At 36.8% G+C, this 20,544-nt stretch overlaps 1 protein-coding gene and 1 non-coding gene across 2 annotated transcripts; one reads left to right on the top strand and one right to left on the bottom strand.

Annotated features, from left to right (window-relative positions):
- The first annotated feature begins 8,120 nt into the window (after nt 1-8,120).
- Nucleotides 8,121-8,227, top strand: LOC120006740. Its single transcript, XR_005470083.1, has one exon. It is a non-coding gene; the product is annotated as a small nucleolar RNA R71 (small nucleolar RNA).
- A 3,577-nt stretch (nt 8,228-11,804) lies between these two features.
- On the bottom strand, nt 11,805-16,172 carry LOC120005992. Its single transcript, XM_038855870.1, has 12 exons — nt 16,074-16,172; nt 15,617-15,705; nt 15,416-15,539; nt 15,076-15,334; nt 14,811-14,890; nt 14,466-14,756; nt 14,267-14,362; nt 13,126-13,358; nt 12,703-12,884; nt 12,092-12,123; nt 11,938-11,993; nt 11,805-11,841 (listed from the first exon to the last, which is right to left on the bottom strand). Exons 1-12 carry the CDS (start codon nt 16,170-16,172, stop codon nt 11,805-11,807), a joined length of 1,578 nt encoding a protein of 525 aa, XP_038711798.1.
- Nucleotides 16,173-20,544: the final 4,372 nt, after the last annotated feature.

Here is a 20,544-nt window from a genome sequence, read left to right as displayed (position 1 = left end):
TACAAAACTTTAATACCCACAACCACATTCATACACTTTAAGATCCACAACCACACTCATATAGTTAATAGTATTCAAATTATTTTAAAATTATATTGAATTTTATGGGAATTTAATGTTTCATAGGAGTGGTTTAATGTTGTTTTGGTTTCTCAAAGGTCATGTATTGCTAATTATGAGAGTCTTTTGATATTACTCAATTAATGAAATTCATTTGTAGTATTTAGTTTCAAAACATTTTGTGTGTTTTTGACATTAATTACCATCATTTTGTGGGAATTTTTGTGTGTTTTTATCATTTAGTGCGTTTTTGATGTATTTTGTGTGTTTTTGTAGTATTTAGTTGATGTATTGTGCATGTTTAGAGTTTGGTCAGGTTTAGTAGTCTGTTTGGATTGTAACATACACAACATGAGAGGCTTTTCTCATGCTATATTGTTCTAATGTGTAAATAAATTCAGCTCATTTGGTATTGGAACATGTAAGTGGTGACAGGAAAGCACGGTAGAATTCAATGAGTTGTTGAAGGTCAAAGTAATTATAGGCATAAATCTACCAGTCATACATAACATTTCAAAAATATAAATTCTAAAATCTTATTCTAAAAATATTAAGAATTTTATTCCAAAAATATCATTTCAAAAATACTACTTATGCTGCATTTTACTTTTCGATATTAAATGTCACTTTGTAGAGATTGTTGTACTAACCATACAATATTGTCTCATAAACATGTCTTTGGTGACCTATAACACTTTGTAGATACTAGCGACGCAAATAAAAATTGATAAACTCTTAGCATACCTATTCCTTATGCATCAAATTTCTTACACCCCATTAGAAAAGAAATTTCTTAGCAAATTAAAAAACAAGTATTGTACATATTTTATCTTCATCTCACAATCATCTCTATTTTCTACAATTAAAGCTCTACTGGTCTTCATGTTAGCAAAGTATCGAAAAACTTTCACACATCTCTATTTTCCAATCAAAATATGTACCGCGCGAAGCGCGGACATGCAACTAGTGCTAAAAATGTTTTTGGACCAAACCCATCTAAAATACGGAGAGTGCTGCATCTCAAACTCCTCAAAAAAAAAAAACCCATTAAAATAATTGTTGATTTAAAGAGTTAATTAACAATAGGTACCTCACATTAAAATTATTTTATTCCAATAGATCCACTCTAATTTCTTTAACCCATAAAGTCTATAAGTGAATAAGATTTATTTTATTCAGGACAAAATATTTAAAATTTCTTTTTTTATTGATCATATGTTTTACTTCTATATTTCAATAATCAAATATTTTTCTGACGTTAGTGTGTTTGTACAGTCATGACTCACTAGTTTGAACTCTGATTAAAACGATTTTTTTTTGCAATGGAAAGAAGACTCAAATAACCATATAATTGTGACTAATATATTTTTTTATATTCAAATATTTTAAAGGTCAAATAGGGGTTCAAAGTTTGTGCATCGAAGTTGTATTTATGACATTAGTATGTTCGACATCAGTGTGATCGGATAGTCATAACTCACTCGTTTGAGTTTCGGTTGAGAATATTTTTATGGCACTTAAAAGAAGACTCAGAGACCCACATATGTGCCTAATATTCATTTGGAGATTTGAACATTTTAGGGGTCAAATCTAAACTCAAAGTTTACGATCAGAACTGTATTTCTGACATCAGTGTGTTCGGACTTTCATAACTCACTCGTTTGAGTATCTATTGAGACAATTTTTATGGTGCTCAAAAGAAGACTCAAAAACTCATAGATTTATGTCTAATATTAATTTGGAGATTCGAACATTTTAGGGGTCAAATATAGGTTCAAAGTTTACGAATCGGAGCTGTATTTCTGACATAGGTGTGTTTGACATCAATGTATTTGGACAACCATAACTCACTTATTTGAGCTCTGATTGAGACTATTTTATGGTGTTCAAAAAAAACTCTAATACCCACATATTTGTGTCTAATACATATATGGAGATTCGAATATTTTATAAGTCAAATCGATGATCAAAGTTTACACTAAAGATAAATTTTTGTTAATGTTTCATCTTTTGTTGTGTTTTTTCCCATTTGGGAATGGCTTATTTTTGTTTGTCTCTTATTTCTAGAATTTTAACCATGTAGTGCAAATAAATAAACATGCAGTGTAGATAAATAATATGTAGTGCCAATAAATCATATACAGTGCAGATAAATAATAAGATATTCGGATAAATTCATATGCAGTGCAAATAAATTAAATTTAGATGTAGTGCAGATAAATTCATATGCAGTGTAGATAAATATCAATGAGAGATCTTGTTTGAAATAGTTTTCACGCTGATTGAGAATATGTAAAAAAAATTAAATTTCGTCACGTATTTTGAGAGATAAATTATTTTGAAATTTTGTTTAAAAATAAGTCAAAATTAATGATGTCATGCGTGTGGAGAAAATATGGGGGTGAGAGGCGCGCATGCATACAATTAGGTAATTTTATTAAAAGAAAATGTACATCTGTGTCATTTAATCAACTGTGTCCTTATAATTATATTTTTATTGTTCTTATTGAAACAAATCTTCCTAATTGTGGACCTATTGGTAATTGCCCCTTGATTAAAAATATACATGTAGATCTCACTTCACATACATGGAGAGTGAGATCCGATTAAGGATTTGCAGTTTGATACGAAATTGTCTGTGTTCAAATACATAATCTCCTACTTATATGAATGACAAAATCGCTTGGTGAAAAAATTGGGAACTCTATAGGAAGGATGATTGAGGTTGATGTAGATAAGGAGGGTTTCCGTTGGGGAAGATATCTACAGGTTCATGTGAGTCTGCCTCTCTCAAAACCTCTGCTCTAGGGGAAGCTAGTTCATTTTCTAACAAGGGATGTCATATGCAATTTTTGATATGAATGACTTCCCAAGTTCTATTTTAGTTTTGGCTGTATCATCCACCTGAAGGGGCTGTGTAATGTAATAATTCTCGCAAGTGCACAAGAGTCTACGAATAGTACAATGTATGCAAGTACGAGGTCGATCCCACGAGACTAGTTAATCTAATTAATGTACCTAACTTGATGAATGATTGAGATTTAGGGAAAAAAGAAGAATGATTGATGTAAATAAAATAAAAACAAAGAAATAAAATTCAGATTTTGTATTCAACAAGAGAAGAACGCTAGGGCAATGATTTCACCTAGTAATCCTATCACAAGCATCCAATTAACAAACACACAATTATGGTTCTGATTCAAAGGTTGATTCTTTCTTAAATATGTTGGTTTGTTCGTTCGCGGTGCCAACAAATATTATTAACAATGGATTAATCCTATTCGGTTCGCAGTTTTTAACCCAAGGCTAACAATTCTTTACGATCTAAAGAATTATAACAACCAATCAATCCCCTAAACCTTGTTCATGGCAGTCGACAATTGATTTCCTTAATTTCAGTTCCACTAAGACACGTGAATTCGGTTCGTTCCTTAGTCCTAACTAGATGAATCTAATTGAGCATTCAATTGGTGGCCAATCAACCAAACAAACAATAGATTATAAGCATAGAAATTAAAGACAAGAATCATGAACCAAAATTATGCATTCAATTAATTGAAGTACTTGCAATAATCATACTAGGCTACATCAAGCCCTAGCAAAGAGGTTTAGTTACTCATGTTATAAGAACACAAGGAAACTAAATATGAGAACATCATGAACCAAGAACAAAAACAAAGAGAAAACTAGAGACAATAACAAGAACAAAAGCTAGAGAATGTGGCTCTCCAATTCGTGTTATTGCACTGCCGTGCCTCCCCTTTTATAGTGACAAAAGCTTCCTTCAATTGATCACCTTGTCAAACTCGGTTTCCTTCACTTAATTTGATTCGATTTCCTTCACTTGCCGTGCAAATCTCATTATTGCTTTTGCTCTTTTAATGACCAACGGCGTCATGCGTATATTTCCTTCAATTGAATCTTTGCTTTCAAAGTCAACTAAGCTTCCCTTGATATGTGTACTTCACTGACCCATGCATATCTTCATTTAGTGATCTTCATTGATTTATTTCCCTGTATTTTGTTTGATCACATGCGGCATCTTTTTTTGTTTCCTTCTAATACTGCCTTCTCTTATGGTCAAGCTTCCCTAACACCATCCGACCATTCTCCGGCCTTTATGGGCTTTCTTGAACTCATGGCCTGATGGCTTTTTAAGTGTCCATGTCTTGATACAAAATAAGACCTTTATCACCCATTTATTTATAATGTCCTGAAAATCAAAATAAAGGAAATATTTGTAATATCCATGACTAATTCAATTAAATAGAGACAAAAATAAATGTAAAGTGAGGTATAAATATATAAAATATCATATGATCAAATACCCCCACGCTTAGCTTTTGCTCGTTCTCGAGTAAAACAAAAATAAAAATAAAAAACCTAACTCACTTTCGCAGGAATCGCGGTAGCACTTAGCATGTGACACAAGCCTTTAAACCCCTAGGTGTTCCTAGTGGACGAGTTATAGTCTCGTGAGGGTTTACCAGAACGACACCCACAAACATTTAAAATAGTCTTTCCACTCTCGCTCAAGCACCAAAGATGTCTTGTAAACTAGTCATTAGCTAAAGAATTTCACAAAAAATCATGCTCAAATATATATGTTTAGAATTAGGCCAACATCAACACAACATATCTCAATCGAAATAGTGCACATTCAAACTCAATTTCAACCTCTCACTAGGAATACTCTCAAGATTCACTCAATTTAGTGGTAGGTAAAGTGTTTGCACTCAATTAATCTCATGAAAATAGTCCTACCATATGCTTGCTTGTCCACCCATTCTACACTATCAAAAACATGTAACTTCATGAATCAAGAGGTCTTTATTCAAGGTTGTAATGGGGCCAAAGGTGAAGGTAAAGAGAAAAAGTGGTATAGGAAATCACAAAATTTCTAAAGAACTAGTAGAGCACACAAAAATTAGGGCATATTTCATCTTGTTGGCCCAATATCTTCATTCTCAATATTCAATGCTCCATCGATTCTTCACAACTTCAAGATGTCTTTCACTATGCACAAATTTTTTTCCTCTTTTTTCTTTCTTTTTTTTCTTTCTTTTTTTTTTCGTTCTTTTTTTTTTCAGAACAATGTCGAATCATACTACATATTTTTTTCTTTTTCTTTTCCCTTTTTTTTTCTTTTTCTTTTTCGACACATTAATGCACATGTGTTTGCTATCACACTTATTCTCCACCAAATAACATCCCAAAACAAATAAGAACTCCCCCACACTTAATTCTTTTCATCATCAAACTCAACATACTAAACACAATCAACACTTGAAAACTCTCATGGTATGCTCTACTAATTCCTTAGAATTAGGTAAGTAATTGTTTTTCGGGTTAAAGGGTCAAGTAGATAAGTTTCATGAATAAAAAGACTTATTTAGGCTCAAAGGGCTTTCTAGTGGATAAATACATTAGGATATAGGCAATTTGGCTATGGTTGTATCATCCTAATGCCTCAATCATATTCATGTCATCACATGTATCAATATAGTCTCAAAAAGGTTTAAAGCAAGTTCTAGAGAAACATGTAATCATGAGAGCACACAAGAAAGAAATTGGATTGATAAGCATAATGTATCAATCATATAGGCTCAAAACTCACAAGGGTAATTACGCAAGTCTACATCAAGTCTAAACATGCTTCTTTCTCAATCAACGTATCATGTTAATATTGGCCCATGAAAAATTGTAATTCAAGCTCAATTCTTGTGAAAATTCTCTTTACTAACAAACTAATTTTAGACCTAAACAATTTATGTCTCATCATCGCATTGGAAGGAACTAAAATTTTTTTTTTTTTCAAATTGTTTTTCAAAACAAGCTATTCTCACCCCCACACTTGAATTATGCAATGTCCTCAGTGCATGACATAATGTGAAAAATAACGTGGAGAAAAAGTACTGAGTTAGAGCGATACAACCTGACTGCGAAAACATTCGGGAAGTAATTCCCGCGTAGAATTCTGCACTGCGCAGCTGTTATAAAATCATCAATTTCTCCTTCATATGAGCTCGGATTCACGAACCGTAAAATTATGCAGAAACTAGACATCCGTATCTTTCTGTACATATATGGCTTGAATTCTGGTTCGTCCTGAGTTGTCCCAGAAAATTGTTTCAATCCAGCATTTTGGCATAACTTTTCTTTCTGCATTTGATGCACAAATAGAAATTCAATTCAATGTGGGATGAGTGCTCTTCTATAACGAACTAAAATAATATACAATAAAAGAAACGAATTTACCGGGTGGGTTGCCTCCCACCAAGCGCTTTATTTAACGTCTAGGCGAGACGTAACTCTTCAAGTAGCTAGATTAGTGAACTTGGAAGCCCACTTTCAGTTCATTGGGTTGTAGCAATCGTCTTCCTCTAGCAACACCCAGTTCAACATCCAAAGTATGTCTTTCGTTACCCAGAGTTGTAAGAGCAGTTGATTCCTCAAAAGGATCTGAATATCCTTTTTCCCTTTTTCCAAAAACCGTTTGTTGGAGGATTTTATCTTGGAATACTTTCACAATTGAGGGGAACAACTTGTTAGTGGATAAAGGAAATGACTCAAAGGCGGGAGTATGCTTACCTCTCTCGTATGGCATGACTCTAGGTAGATTCATAGACTCAACCTTAGTTGGATGTCCTTCTTTCTCCACAATGTAATCTTTAATAGTGAGCACTTTCTCCATTGATTTCTCACCTTGTGCTGCCTTGGGCTTGAAGGTCACTGTTTCTTCATTATTTGTCATTGTTAGTGTGCCTTTGTACACATCAATTGTCATCCTTGCAGTTCTCATGAATGGTCGCCCCAAAATCAATGGAAGTTCTTCTCCATGACCTTGGCAATCCTGCATATCAAGTACTAGAAAGTCAGCTGGAAAAATCAGTCTATGTACCTCAACGGAAACGTCTTCTAGTACTCCCTTAGGATATCGAATAGATCGATCAGCCAATTGTATGCCCACAGAGGTTTTTTTTAGCGCACCTACATTCAAAGATTCAAAGACAGAAAGAGACATTAGATTAGTTGATGCACCCAAATCCAATAAAGCATGTTCAAAGTTTTTATTGGCTATGCAACAAGGTATAGTGAAACTCCCTGGATCCTTAAGCTTTGGCGGCAACTTCTTTTGTGATATGACACTACACTCTTCAGTTAGTTGAACCACCTTATTCTCATCTACTTTCTTCTCTTCTTGCACAACAGAAGGTTCCACGTCTGTCTTCGGGGTTGTCTTTTGTACTGATGGTGTTTCTTCTCTATTTCTCCTAAGACGTCCCTGAAAAGGGATTGGAGGAACATAAGGTCTCACAGGTGGAGTAGGTTTATCGGGGTCAGGCAACCCATACATGATTGCACGACGCGACTGTTGAATCGGCTGCTCTTGTTCTTGAACTTTCTGCTCTTCCAATTTTGTAACAACTCGGCTTTGTTGCTCACCACAAAGTGTGATAGCCATGGCATACTCCCAATTATTCGGATTTATCTCAGTTTGGCTTGGAAACTTTCAAGCCTCCCTTTGACTCAATGCTTCAGCGATTTGACCCACTTGTGCCTCCAATTTCTGATGGTTAATTGCCAACTACCGCACCATATCCTCTAATATAGTGGTAGGTGGATTGGCTTGGTTTTGGATATTCTTCCAAGAAAAGTTTGGATGTGCCCGAAAACCTGGATTATAGGAGTTAGAGTAAGGATCAAACCGTGGATTCCGACTATAGGAGTTCATCATATTTTCTTGCTCTTGCACAAACTCTGGGAAATCCACTCCTTGAGTCGTTTGCCCATTCATTGCTAGAAGCATGTCCAACTTGGAAGAGATGGCATCAACCTGCGATTTTGATGGAAAAGAATCAAAATTGGAAATTTCATACACACCTGCTCGCTTACCTCTTACTTCCGAATGTTGTGTCTCAATAGCAAGTCTCTCAAATAAAGTTTGACATTCGGTTGGAGTCATATTCCTAATCGATCCCCCTGCATAATTATTAACTGCAGCTTTGCTAAAAACTGTCAGTGCCTTGTAGAAAATACGCATCAACACTAATAAAGGCAAAGCATGATGGGGACACTGAGTTAACAGGTTATTAAACCTCTCCCACGCCTCAGAAAATGACTCATCAAGTTGTTGTTCAAATTGCAAGATTTTGTCCCTGAGAGCATCAGTTTTCTGAGTTGAGAAAAATTTTTCTAAAAATTTATTTTGTACCTCCGTCCATGTCGTCAGTGAACCCGGCCTCAAACCATTAAGCCATGTCCTTGCTTTGTCCTTCATAGTGTAAGGGAAGATTTTCAACCTCAAGTGCTCCTCAGTAACTCCTGTAGACAATGACATGCTAGAAACCATATTAAAAATTTCACGAATGTGACTAAGTGGATCTTCCAAACTTAGACCATGAAAAGAAGGCATCATGTTAAAGTGTATGGTCTTAAGCTCGTAGTTCCTAGCTGCCGTCGGAAGTACGATGCAAGACGGAGATTCCGAAACAGTGGGGATCTCAAGATCACCCATTGTTTCAGCTGGAACTATTGCCGCCATCTTCTTGTCTTCGGTTGAGGATTCTTCACTAATTTCACTACCTTGATTCTTGTTCCTCAACAAACTTTCAAAGTCGTCTATGTAAGGTTGTAGCTCTCCTTTCAAAGAGCGTCTACCTTGCATAAACCTGAAAAAAATAAAATAAAAAAATTAAGTACACAATTAAACTAAACTAATCCCCAGCAACGGCGCCAAAAACTTGATGTAATAATTCTCGCAAGTGCACAAGAGTCTACGAATAGTACAATGTATGCAAGTACGAGGTCGATCCCACGGAGACTAGTTAATCTAATTAATGTACCTAACTTGATGAATGATTGAGATTTAGGGAAAAAGGAAGAATGATTGATGTAAATAAAATAAAAACAAAGAAATAAAATTCAGATTTTGTATTCAATAAGAGAAGAACGCTAGGGCAATGATTTCACCTAGTAATCCTATCACAAGCATCCAATTAACAAACACACAATTATAGTTCTGATTCAAGGGTTGATTCTTTCTTAAATATGTTGGTTCGTTTGTTCGCGGTGCCAACAAATATTATTAACAATGGATTAATCCTGTTCGGTTCGCAGTTTTTAACCCAAGGTTAACAATTCATTACGATCTAAAGAACTATAACAACCAATCAATCCCCTAAACCTTGTTCATGGCAGTCGACAATTGATTTCCTTAATTTCAGTTCCACTAAGACACGTGAATTCGGTTCGTTCCTTAGTCCTAGCTAGATGAATCTAATTGAGCATTCAATTGGTGGCCAATCAACCAAACAAACAATAGATTATAAGCATAGAAATTAAAGACAAGAATCATGAACCAAAATTATGCATTCAATTAATTGAAGTACTTGCAATAATCATACTAGGCTACATCAAGCCCTAGCAAAGAGGTTTAGCTACTCATGTTATAAGAACACAAGGAAACTAAATATGAGAACATCATGAACCAAGAACAAAAACAAAGAGAAAACTAGAGACAGAGACAAGAACAAGAACAAAAGCTAGAGAATGTGACTCTCCAATTCGTGTTATTGCACTGTCGTGCCTCCCCTTTTATAGTGACAAAAGCTTCCTTCAATTGATCACCTTGTCAAACTCGGTTTCCTTCACTTAATTTGATTCGATTTCCTTCACTTGCCGTGCAAATCTCATTATTGCTTTTGCTCTTTTAATGACCAACGGCGTCATGCGTATATTTCCTTCAATTGAATCTTTGCTTTCAAAGTCAACTAAGCTTCCCTTGATATGTGTACTTCACTGACCCATGCATATCTTCATTTAGTGATCTTCATTGATTTATTTCTCTGTATTTTGTTTGATTACATGCGGCATCTTTTTTTGTTTCCTTCTAATACTGCCTTCTCTCATGGTCAAGCTTCCCTAACACCATCCGACCATTCTCCGGCCTTTATGGGCTTTCTTGAACTCATGGCCTGATGGCTTTTTAAGTGTCCATGTCTTGATACAAAATAAGACCTTTATCACCCATTTATTTATAATGTCCTGAAAATCAAAATAAAGGAAATATTTGTAATATCCATGACTAATTCAATTAAATATAGACAAAAATAAATGTAAAGTGAGGTATAAATATATAAAATATCATACGATCACTGTGCTCGAACCCGAAGTTGTTGCGGCTACACTCTAGCCTTGATTCTACCCAATATGGCAGTTGGCTTGGGGTTGAACCTTCATTATGTAAATTAGGGCAACAATCACCAAGGTATTCAGAGGGTGAAAGAGAGAAGTTGGCAAACCAAAATGACGATTCTGACGATGGATCAAGCAATTCCTATTCCATAGAGGTGACCAATTTAGAAGATTTATGGAGGGTTGTGGAGGTACAAGATAGTCCTATTGGCACTTTTGGATATAAGGGAGTTGCTTCTAACTAGTTAGGCGATGATTTGAGCTATACTGATAAGGAGGATATTGTAACGCTCTGACCCAAAAGTCGCTACTATTTGTACCATCTTACGTCACCAATCATGGTGACCATTCCATAGACATGAATGTCTACATCAATTGTATCAAGTCTAGGTATACTACGATTTAATCAATCACCAATTCATCAAAAAATCCGACAGCATCTCCTTGTATTTCGAAGAATGCCAACCTGTAGTACAAGCGCAGCAATATCACAAAAAAATCTCAAACCTAGGCAGGGCCTCATACCATCTAACAATTCATATTATCACATATCTCCACACACAATTACATATATAGTCAAAGCAACCATCGCAAGGGGGTAACCCTGCAAGCATAATCAACATCAAAACATGCTCGATAGTCTCGATCACACGGAGCACCCTTCTGACCGTCCAATCATCCACCGAATAGGTGTATCAAATAACAAGTCTTAACTCGAGAATTCAAATACAAATAGTACTAATATCATAACCATAATACCCAACCATCTAGGTCCTATCACTTTCCAAGGCCTATCCATGTCACGCACGCTCCTCCTGGTCTGCAACCCTGGTACCGGAACTTGACTCACCTGTGGGGGAAAAGAAAAGGGGAAAGGGTGAGCAAAAAGCCCAATAGGAAATAATAGAGAATAAATAATTGATATTAGAGTTGAATTATCAAAGAAAGTACAAATGCATCAATATGATATCTAACATCATGTACACCAAAACACAAATGAATAACAACACCATACGGGATTCTAACTTGGCTCACTAGCATCCCTGTACTCAATGGGACCCTGAACAGTCCAACGACATCACCGTATAGTACACCAAATATATATGGAATCATGACCCGATCCACCGGTGTTCCTGTACTCATCGGAACCCTGAACAACCCAACGACATTCCACATTTCACACCAACCATACCTAGAAGATGTACATGTTCTTACCCAACAACCACCGTGCTACTACAATACATGTCCAACATGGTTATGCATTAATGTATACATACAATCCTACATATATACTACTACATGATGTATGTTCAAGAATAACTCATGTTCAATAGAAGATTGAACATGTAGGGTAAGCAATATCACTCATTTCATTCAACAAAGTAATCACACAATAGGGTTGTTCTCCCTTAGGCACAATTAAGGCGAGAAAGGAATAATAATGACCAATGAGGAAAATAAACACTCTCAATAGAAGGAATATAGTAATTGGAAATGGAAAGGGTGAAATTTCCCTACCTCGTACTCCAAGGACTAGCTATGTAAAGCTAATACTCGACCTTGAATTCTCCGACCACAATCAACCTATTATTCAGTAAGCCCACTCTCGAATCAACATACCAATAACTTTAATTTCACATAACTAACACAAAACAACCCAATAAATCAAGAAATCCTTACCTTTTCTTAACCCAAGACTTTCCAAGTACTTGAACCTCACCTAACCAAGTTTGTAACTCCAATCAACAATGGAATCTAGAGATACAATCATAAATAAGTCTATGTCAACCTATTTAATCACTAATTTCATCATATTCAAAGATTATCCTCAAACCCATAAAACCCTACGATTAATCTTCACCAAATCTAACCCCAAAATTCAAATACAAGGTTGTAGAGATCTTACCCAAGTGTAGATTCCTTCAATTGCACCTAAATAATAAGATTTTGATGTGTCAAAACCCAATTTCTAGCAACTAAGGAGAGTAGAAAAAGTTTGACTTAAATACCTTGATTTGGAGCTAAATGGGTGAACTAAAGGCTTGAATGAATGTTTGCCAAAAATGGTGGCTGGCCAGCGACCAGAACTGGGCGAAAAAGTGGCTGGTGGGAGGTGACAGCTGCTGGTTGGTGGAGAGTAGAAAGAAGTGAGAGCAAACACAAAAAAAGAAGAAAGAAGAAAAGAAGGAAGGAAAGAAAAGAGAAAGGGTGGCCGATTCTTTTTTTTTTTTTTAATTTAATAAATGACTAATGCGTCCTCTAAATTTCTAGAATTACAGTTTTAACCTTATGCTTGAACTAACCATTTCTTTACAATTTTTATTTATTTATTTATTATTTTATATATATTTTTTAAAATTTAGCCAATCTTAGATATTTCCGGATCGAGATATTACATCGTTTCCCCCTTAAAGAAATTTTGTCCCGAAATTTGGGGAAACGCACCTTGACTTACGAACAAATGTGGATAGTTCTCCTTTATCTTCGACTCATGCTCCCAAGTTGCTTCTTCTATGTCGTGATACATCCACAAAACTTTAATCAATGGCATCACACTTGATCGTGTGACCTTGTCCTTTCGATCCAAAATCCTTATCGGTTGAAGGGTGTACTTCCATCTTCCTCCACTTCCAATGTGGTCCAATCCAAGACATATGATGGATCCGACTCATATTTTCATAGGATAGAAACGTGAAATACATTGTGAACTTCAGCCAGCTTTTATGGAAGTGCCAAACATTAGGCTACCGATCCAACTAGCTCAAGAATCTCAAAATGACCTAGAAATCGAGGTGCCAATTTCCCTTGCTTGTTGTACCTTTCAATGTCACGTCGTGGACTAACCTTCAAGAATACCTTGTCACTAACCTCAAATTCCAATGGCCTCCTCCTTCTGTCCGCATAGGACTTTTGCCTATTTTGAGCCATGAGCAACCTATTTTTTTAATCTTCTCAATTCCATCTCTCTTCTCTTTCACCATTTTGGGTCCTGATACTATTTTCTCCCTAACCTTCACCCAACACAAGGGTGACCTACCGGTGAATCGCGGGTCTCGATTCGACACAATAGATAGTGGCACTCCGTGGAGCCACACTATCTCCTACATGTACAAGGTACTCAATGACTCTAGGTGTCTATCTTGTTCACCGGTAGGAACTGAGCTGATTTGGTCAATCTATCGACTATCACCCAAACTGTATCATTTTGCTTAGGTGTCATCGGTAACACTGTCACAAAGTCCATAGTGATCATCTCCCATTTCTATTGTGCCACAGGTAGGGGTTGTAGCAATCCCATCGACCTTTGGTGTTCCGCCTTCACTTGTTGACATGTCAAGCATCTTGCCACAAATCTAACTACATCGGCCTTCATGCCTCTCCACCAAAAATTTCTTCTCAAGTTTTGGTACATTTTCATACCTTTGGGATGCATAGCAAACCAAGAATGGTGCGCTTTTTTTCGCGAACCTCACACCTCCATCATCACCCTGAACCTATCCGGAATCCTCCTCCAATGTATCAAAAATCAGATCCCCATTTTGTGCATCGATCACCTTTTGAATCAATATCGGTCTAGAAATCATGCTACCCAAGTAAACTTTTTCCTCTACACCCTGTAACCCTAAACCAAGTTGATTTATTATCTCTATAATTTCCCACTCATGTATAAACAAACTAGCAACTTTATACTTCCTACTCAATGCATCCGCAACCACATTTGCCTTACCCGGGTGATATTGTAAATTAAAGTCATAGTCCTCTAAGTACTTCATCCACCTCCTTTGTCACAAATTCAACTCTCTTTGGGAGAATAAATACTTAAAACTTTTGTGATTCGAAAAGACCTCAAATTTCTCTCCATAAAGGTAATACCTCCATTGCTTCAAAGCAAATACAATTGCAGCTAACTCCAAATCATGAATAGGGTAGTTTTTCTCATGTGCTTTCAACAACCTAGAACCATACTCTACTACCCTATCCCTTTGCATCAACAACAACCCAAACCCACCCCGAAAGCATCGCAATACACTTGGTATCTTGCACTCCTCTTCAGAACCACTAACACTGGTGGAGATGTCAATCTACCTTTCAACTCCTTAAAATCCTTCTCACACTCATTCGACCACACAAACAGTGTACCATTCCGCGTGAGTTGCATCATAGGTGTGGCAACACATGAAAAGTCCTGAATAAATCTCCTATAATACCCTGCTAATCCTCCTAATCTCCATAACATTCTTAGGCCTCTCCCAATTCAACGCGAATTCAACCTTAGAGTAATCTATCGCAATGCCCTCTTGCTTGATCACATGACCTAGGAATTTTACCTCTATGGCCCAAAAGTCACATTTGCTCAACTTAGCATATAACTGATTATCCCTCAACGTTTGCAATACTAGTTTCAAGTGTTCCATATGCTCCTCTACCGTCGAAGAATAAATCAAAATATCATCAATGAACACAACCACAAATAGATCCAAAAATGGACGAAAGACCCTCTACATCAAATCCATAAACACTGTCGGAGCATTTGTCAACCCAAATGACATCACTAAAAACTCATAGTGCCTATATCGTGTCCTAAATGTTGTCTTCGAAATATCCTCATCTCTAATCCTCAACTGGTGATATCCTGAATGCAAGCCAATCTTAGAGAAATGCCTAGCACCTCTCAACTGGTCAAACAAATCATTTATTCGTGACAAATGATACTTTTTTTCACCATAGCCTTGTTCAGCTGTCAATAGTCTATACACATCCTCAACAAGCCATCTTTCTTCTTTACAAACAATATCAATGTTGCCCATGGGGACACACTCGGTCTAATGAACTCCAAGTCTTGTAACTCTTCCAACTGAGTCATTAAATCCTTCAATTCTGTCGGAGCCATTGGGTATGGTGGAATTGAAATTGGCTTAACATTTGGATGCAATTCAATGGCAAAATCAATCTCTCTTTTCGGTGGTAATCCGGGTAACTTCTCTGGAAATACATCCATGTACTCCTCTACTACAAGTATTGAAGTAGCCACATCACCTCTAGGCGCCGAAGTTGTCAAACTCACGACCTTACAATCCTGATATGAAGGGTTGTCCAAAAAGTGAGGACATGGAACCCCCTTCAATCCATGTAACTATATCTCCCCTCCTTCTGGTACATTAAGAGTGACATTCCTCTCCAAAAAATCCAACATCGCACGATGCTTCGTTAACCAATCCACTCCAAGGATCACATCAAAATCCTTGAAGTCCAAGACATATAAATCAACCTTTAGGGCTATACTACCAAACCGAAACACACAATCAAAGATCATACAGAGGTGAAATGCCCAAAAAAAGTGTCTACTGTGAAAATTCACCTCATTGGAGAGACTTCCAAACTCAATGCACGTGCAAGAGACGTAGAAATGAATGGTGTCATAGCGTCTGAATCAAATAACACTTTTGCCTAACAATTTGAAATGAGAAAGGTACTTCAAATAAAGTTAGGATGCTCAGGTGCCTTCTGGTGTCCTAATGCAAATGTTCGCCTATGATTCAGGGTTGGCTGCTACCTAGATTCACCTCACTCCCTCCTTCTCGATAGAACGGTAGAAGGAAGAACAGGGGTAGGAGCTGGGAGTGGTAAACCCGGTGCCTGTGACTGCCCTGGAGCTTTGCCATCTTGTGGACACTCGTTCTTCCTATGACCAATCATACCACACTCATAACATGTAATTTCCTTGGTAATGCACTGGTTCTTCTTATGGCCCTTGCGATCATACTTCAAACACACAATCTTGCCATCCCTTGGCCCTAAACCCTTACCTCGATTACCTCTCTGGCCCTTCTGGGTCTAGAACTCAGTCCTCTGTTTCTTCTGGCTGCCTCCTCCACTGCCACCAGCTGTTCAAACTGTACGACCCTTCTGCACATCCTAGTATTGGTAGGAGTTGCGATCACTTCGCTCTAACTCTAGTGTCATATCCACCGTCTCATCATAAGTCCGCACCCTAGAAGCAATCACCATCTTGCATATGCTCGAAAGTATATTGTCTCGATATTTCTCAGCCTTGCTCTCGTTATCTGATTCATACTTCTTCCCACACTTGTAAGCTCCTCGTACTTCTTAGTATATTGTTGTAGTAACCGGTTTTCGTCCGGCAGAATAATAATAGGAAAAAATAGTGAAAAAGAAAATGGAAAAGAACATAAAATAATAAATGCCCAAAAACCCGTTTCTTGGGCTCACAGTCCTACAAATATGCAAAAGCTCGTTTTTAGACCATAAGCCCAAAAAAATTCAAACCTAAGCCCAATGCAACTAAACCCTAGAAATTATCTAAATAATAAGGAAATTAAAAGATTTTGGGAAATAAAACCTTAAAAAGGAAAAGGTGACAACTTTTTAGGGTTTTGCAAAAGGAATGAAAAATACAAGAAGGGTAATTTTCTTAGGGTTTCTAAAGAGAAAAGAAAATAAGGTTTAGGGAGACTTTTTGGTAAAAGAGTAGAAATAGGGTTTTTTATGTGAGGTGGTACGGCATTATATAAGGAAGAAGAGGGAGTCTCATGGAGACACAATTGAGAGAGGGAGGAAAAGAAAGAGGCGTGAGAGCCAACAATAAGAGAGGATCAGTGGCACAAAGGAAAAGATAAAAAGGTCTTTTGTGAGAAAGAAAGAAAAGGGGAGGAAAGTAAGGCTTTGGTGGCAAAAATAAGAGAGGATTGGCCATACACCACAAGGGAGAACTGCCGACAGAAGAAAAAGAAAGAGAAAAAAAGGGAAAAGGGAGAAAAACCAGGAAATAGGGAGTAGCTACCGGAGAGAAGAACAACAAGGGAAGAGGTAGATATTGCTCAATTTGTTCATCCTTCTTTGTTATTTTTGTTCTTGGAAGGTAACCTATACACACTTATGCCATTCTTGATTTCAATCTCTCTGATTCCACTTTTTGGTGCTATTTCTATACTCTTCTGGTCCTATCTCTTTGACTCTATTTCCCCAAACATATCTAGTTTTGGTTTTCATGGTTTGAATGCTTATTTGTTCATTATATGGAAACCTGGTTTTGATATTTGATTTCCATCGTTCAAATCTTTGTTTGTTTAGTGTGATAATATCTGGGTTTTGTATATATGTGTTGGGTTTTTTATGCATGTTCGTATGCGCATGTATATATATATATATATATACACACACACACGGTGTGTGGATGTATACAGTATGTTTCTGTATGTGTAGGTGTTTGTGTGTATATATATATTATATAAAGCGTGTGTGCGTGTATAAGGTGGGTTTATGGGTATATGTATATTGTGTCGGTGTGTATGTATATATATATGTTGCATGTGTATATATGGTTTTGTTCGTGTGTATATATATACAGTGTATATGTGTGTGTATATACCGTGGGTGTGTGTGTGTATATTGTACATGTGTATATGTGTATATGTGTGTATGGGTACATGGTATGGTTGTGTATATTGTATATGTGTATATTTGGCTCTTATGTTGGGTAATTCATTCATATTGATATGTATAACTTGGGCATTAATTATTCGGGTTATTTTCTATTTATTATAAGGGTATGAGTTTAAAATTGAATGTAGGTCATTTCAATTAAGTAAATCATAAGTTGATTCCCTTTATTTGGATTATGGGCCTTATTTGATTTCATTTATGAATTTGTCATAAGTTGACAATAATAGGTTAAATTGATAGATGACTCTTTCACGAATGATTATTTATACCATAAGTTGGTAATGAAAATTTAACCTACCAAAAGTTGGTAGTATATTTTCATTAAACCTACAAAAAATTGTTAGTGTATTTTCATTAAACCTACCAAAATTTGGTAGTGTATTTCCATTAAAACTATCAAAAGTCGATAGTGTATTTTCATTTAAACGTACCAAAAGTTGGTAGTGTATTTTCATTAAACGTACCAAAAGTTGGTAGTGCATTTCCAAATAAAAACTATCAAAAGTTGATAGTAATATTCCCTTTTTCTCAAAAACTATCATTCCTTCCAAAGAGCAAGTTTCCAAAAGATAGCCATTAAATTAATTAGGGTAACCGTTTTCAAACGGGAGTTGTGGGGTGCCTAACACCTTCCCCACACTCAATCGATCTCCGTACCCCTTTTTCTCTGGTTCACAGGTCTTTACGGTGTCCAATTGCACCTTAAATCAATTGGTGGGGACTCTAAACATTTTTTCATCCTCCAATGCCGTCCACGTCGTGACCCCGGTTGCGACAACTGGTGACTTTGCTGGGGACACCAGGTTTTTTAAACCTAAGAGGGTCAAGCCCATATGATTAATTGATTGGCTATGGTTACTTCTTTTTGTATGGTTAATTGTTTATTTCCTTTATACGTTAGAGATGTTGATTTATTTTGTCGTGATAAATTATTTGTCATCTCATACATTTACACTCACTATAGCCTACCACCCGGGCTCTACCTTTAGTATTAGAGAGGGTTGACCACTATTCTCGTGAGATTCCGTCTCCGCATGGAAAGTGGAAGATATCCTCACCGGATCGACTTCCCTTAAAAGTTAAGGGAGGAGCTTTTGTCTTAATAGTTGGGATTTTAAAAGCAACCTGATCTAGGACCTCACGGAGTAGTTAGATAAACTTACCCATGCACTTTATAAAGCCCTAGATCCATGTCCGAAACCTCCAGAAATTTAGGTTACCCCATGTAATGGCATATTCTATTTTTGTGTGATTTATTTATTTCTTTCTTTGGTATTTGCTGCTGATGTTTTGTTTTACACATTCTTAATTGTAATTTCCATTACTGATTTCTTTTCCCATGGCATTCACATAGGCACAGTCATTGCAATTTGGTTTGATAATATTGTCAAAACATCTTTCAATTGAAACAGGATGGCGTCAAGAGTGTCCATATATGAAAAGGTGGATATCTATGACGTAAGAGATGAGTTGAGCAGAATGCAATCCGAGCATGGAGATAGTTTGAAAGAGGATGTCTTATTACCAAGGGTAATGAAGACATAATTTCATAGTCACACATTGCCACGTCTGATAATTTTATGGGCAAGGGTAAGTCCCCATTTGAGCCCGGAGTTCTCAAAAAAGTATGGTCTCATCGGGAGTCTGCCAAGGGTCGATACACCAGTGACATTGCTTCAAGCAGCTATTTCATATTGGGATCCGGCATATAGGTGCTTCACATTTGGGCAGATAGACTTCTCATCCACAATTGAGGAATATGCTCAGTTACTACAATTGGAGCCTCATAATACGAAAATGTGTTACTTCCATGAAAACATGTCAGCTGAAAAAATTATTGCCAAGATGTTGGGATGTGAGATTAAGAATGTCAAGAGGATGGGTTCACTCAAAGGGAGTCAAAGGTAGCAAATGGTGTTTTCCAATTGAGGAGTTGATGAAATATGTGGAGGGAAAGTCGAAGACAACATTGGGACAATCAGCATTGGCACTTGCAATATATGGAGCTATATTATTTCCTTGCACTCAAGGATATGTGGAAGGGAGAGTGATCAAGATTTTTAATCAGGTAGATCGCGGTGTGAACCCAGTTCCTGCAATAATATGTGAAACGATTCGTTCTCTCAACTTTTTTCGTCACAATAGGAAAGCAAGGTTCAATGGACGTTCTGCTTTGCTCGGAATCTGGTTAGTAAGTCATATCAAATACTGCAGGGAGCTTGATTTTCCAAAGATTGGCTTTAAGGATCACACGCGGCCAAAAAAGAGACCGATATTGGAGTTCACAGAGGCAAAGTGGAAATCTAGCCACCCGAATATTGGAGAATGGGAAAAGTTCTTGCAATCCCTGGATGTTCGTAGTGTAGAAGGAAAAACACCTTGGTTTTTACCTGACACATTTCTATATAGGTGTGGAGATTTTCCGTGGGTCCATCTTTTAGGCCTGTGGGGAGCATCAACATTAGTATTTAGGCAAATAGGGTCTAATCCTTGTATTCCAGCAGCACATGGGTTGTTAGATCTTGATTTTTCTTATGATGATGGAGAAGATCTGGGTTGATTGTACCTAGGGTACGAAAGATACTTCAAGCATGGAAAAATCTCAAGATTACGAATCGAGGCAAGCACACATCAGATGGTACCCTAATTTACTTTAAGTGGCATGAGAAGAGGTGCAAAACTATTTCAGAAGATTATATCCAAGGAGGAAATACCCATAAGGAAAGAACAAGGGTACCTCAGAATACAGTAAGCGAAAATGAAATGAGGTTTCAAGGAAATGAGCATACGAGTCACAGAAGGAAAAGGCCTAACATTGAAGAA

Source organism: Tripterygium wilfordii, chromosome 9 (genome assembly GCF_013401445.1).
Source record: "Tripterygium wilfordii isolate XIE 37 chromosome 9, ASM1340144v1, whole genome shotgun sequence".
Taxonomy (NCBI): domain Eukaryota; kingdom Viridiplantae; phylum Streptophyta; class Magnoliopsida; order Celastrales; family Celastraceae; genus Tripterygium; species Tripterygium wilfordii.
The sequence above is the reverse complement of the archived record's forward strand: the minus strand, read 5'-3'. Positions and strand labels throughout refer to the sequence as shown.

Coding starts and splice junctions, on each gene's coding strand:
- LOC120005992 (XM_038855870.1), bottom strand. CDS start 16,172: ATGTGCAGAAGGGTCGTACAGTTTGAACAGCTGGTGGCAGTGGAGGAG. Junction 12,885..13,125: donor GGAGGCCATTGGAATTTGAG/GTTAGTGACAAG, acceptor CCACATTGGAAG/TGGAGGAAGATGGAAGTACA. Junction 11,842..11,937: donor AAGTCTTGGGTTAAGAAAAG/GTAAGGATTTCT, acceptor ACTGAATAATAG/GTTGATTGTGGTCGGAGAAT.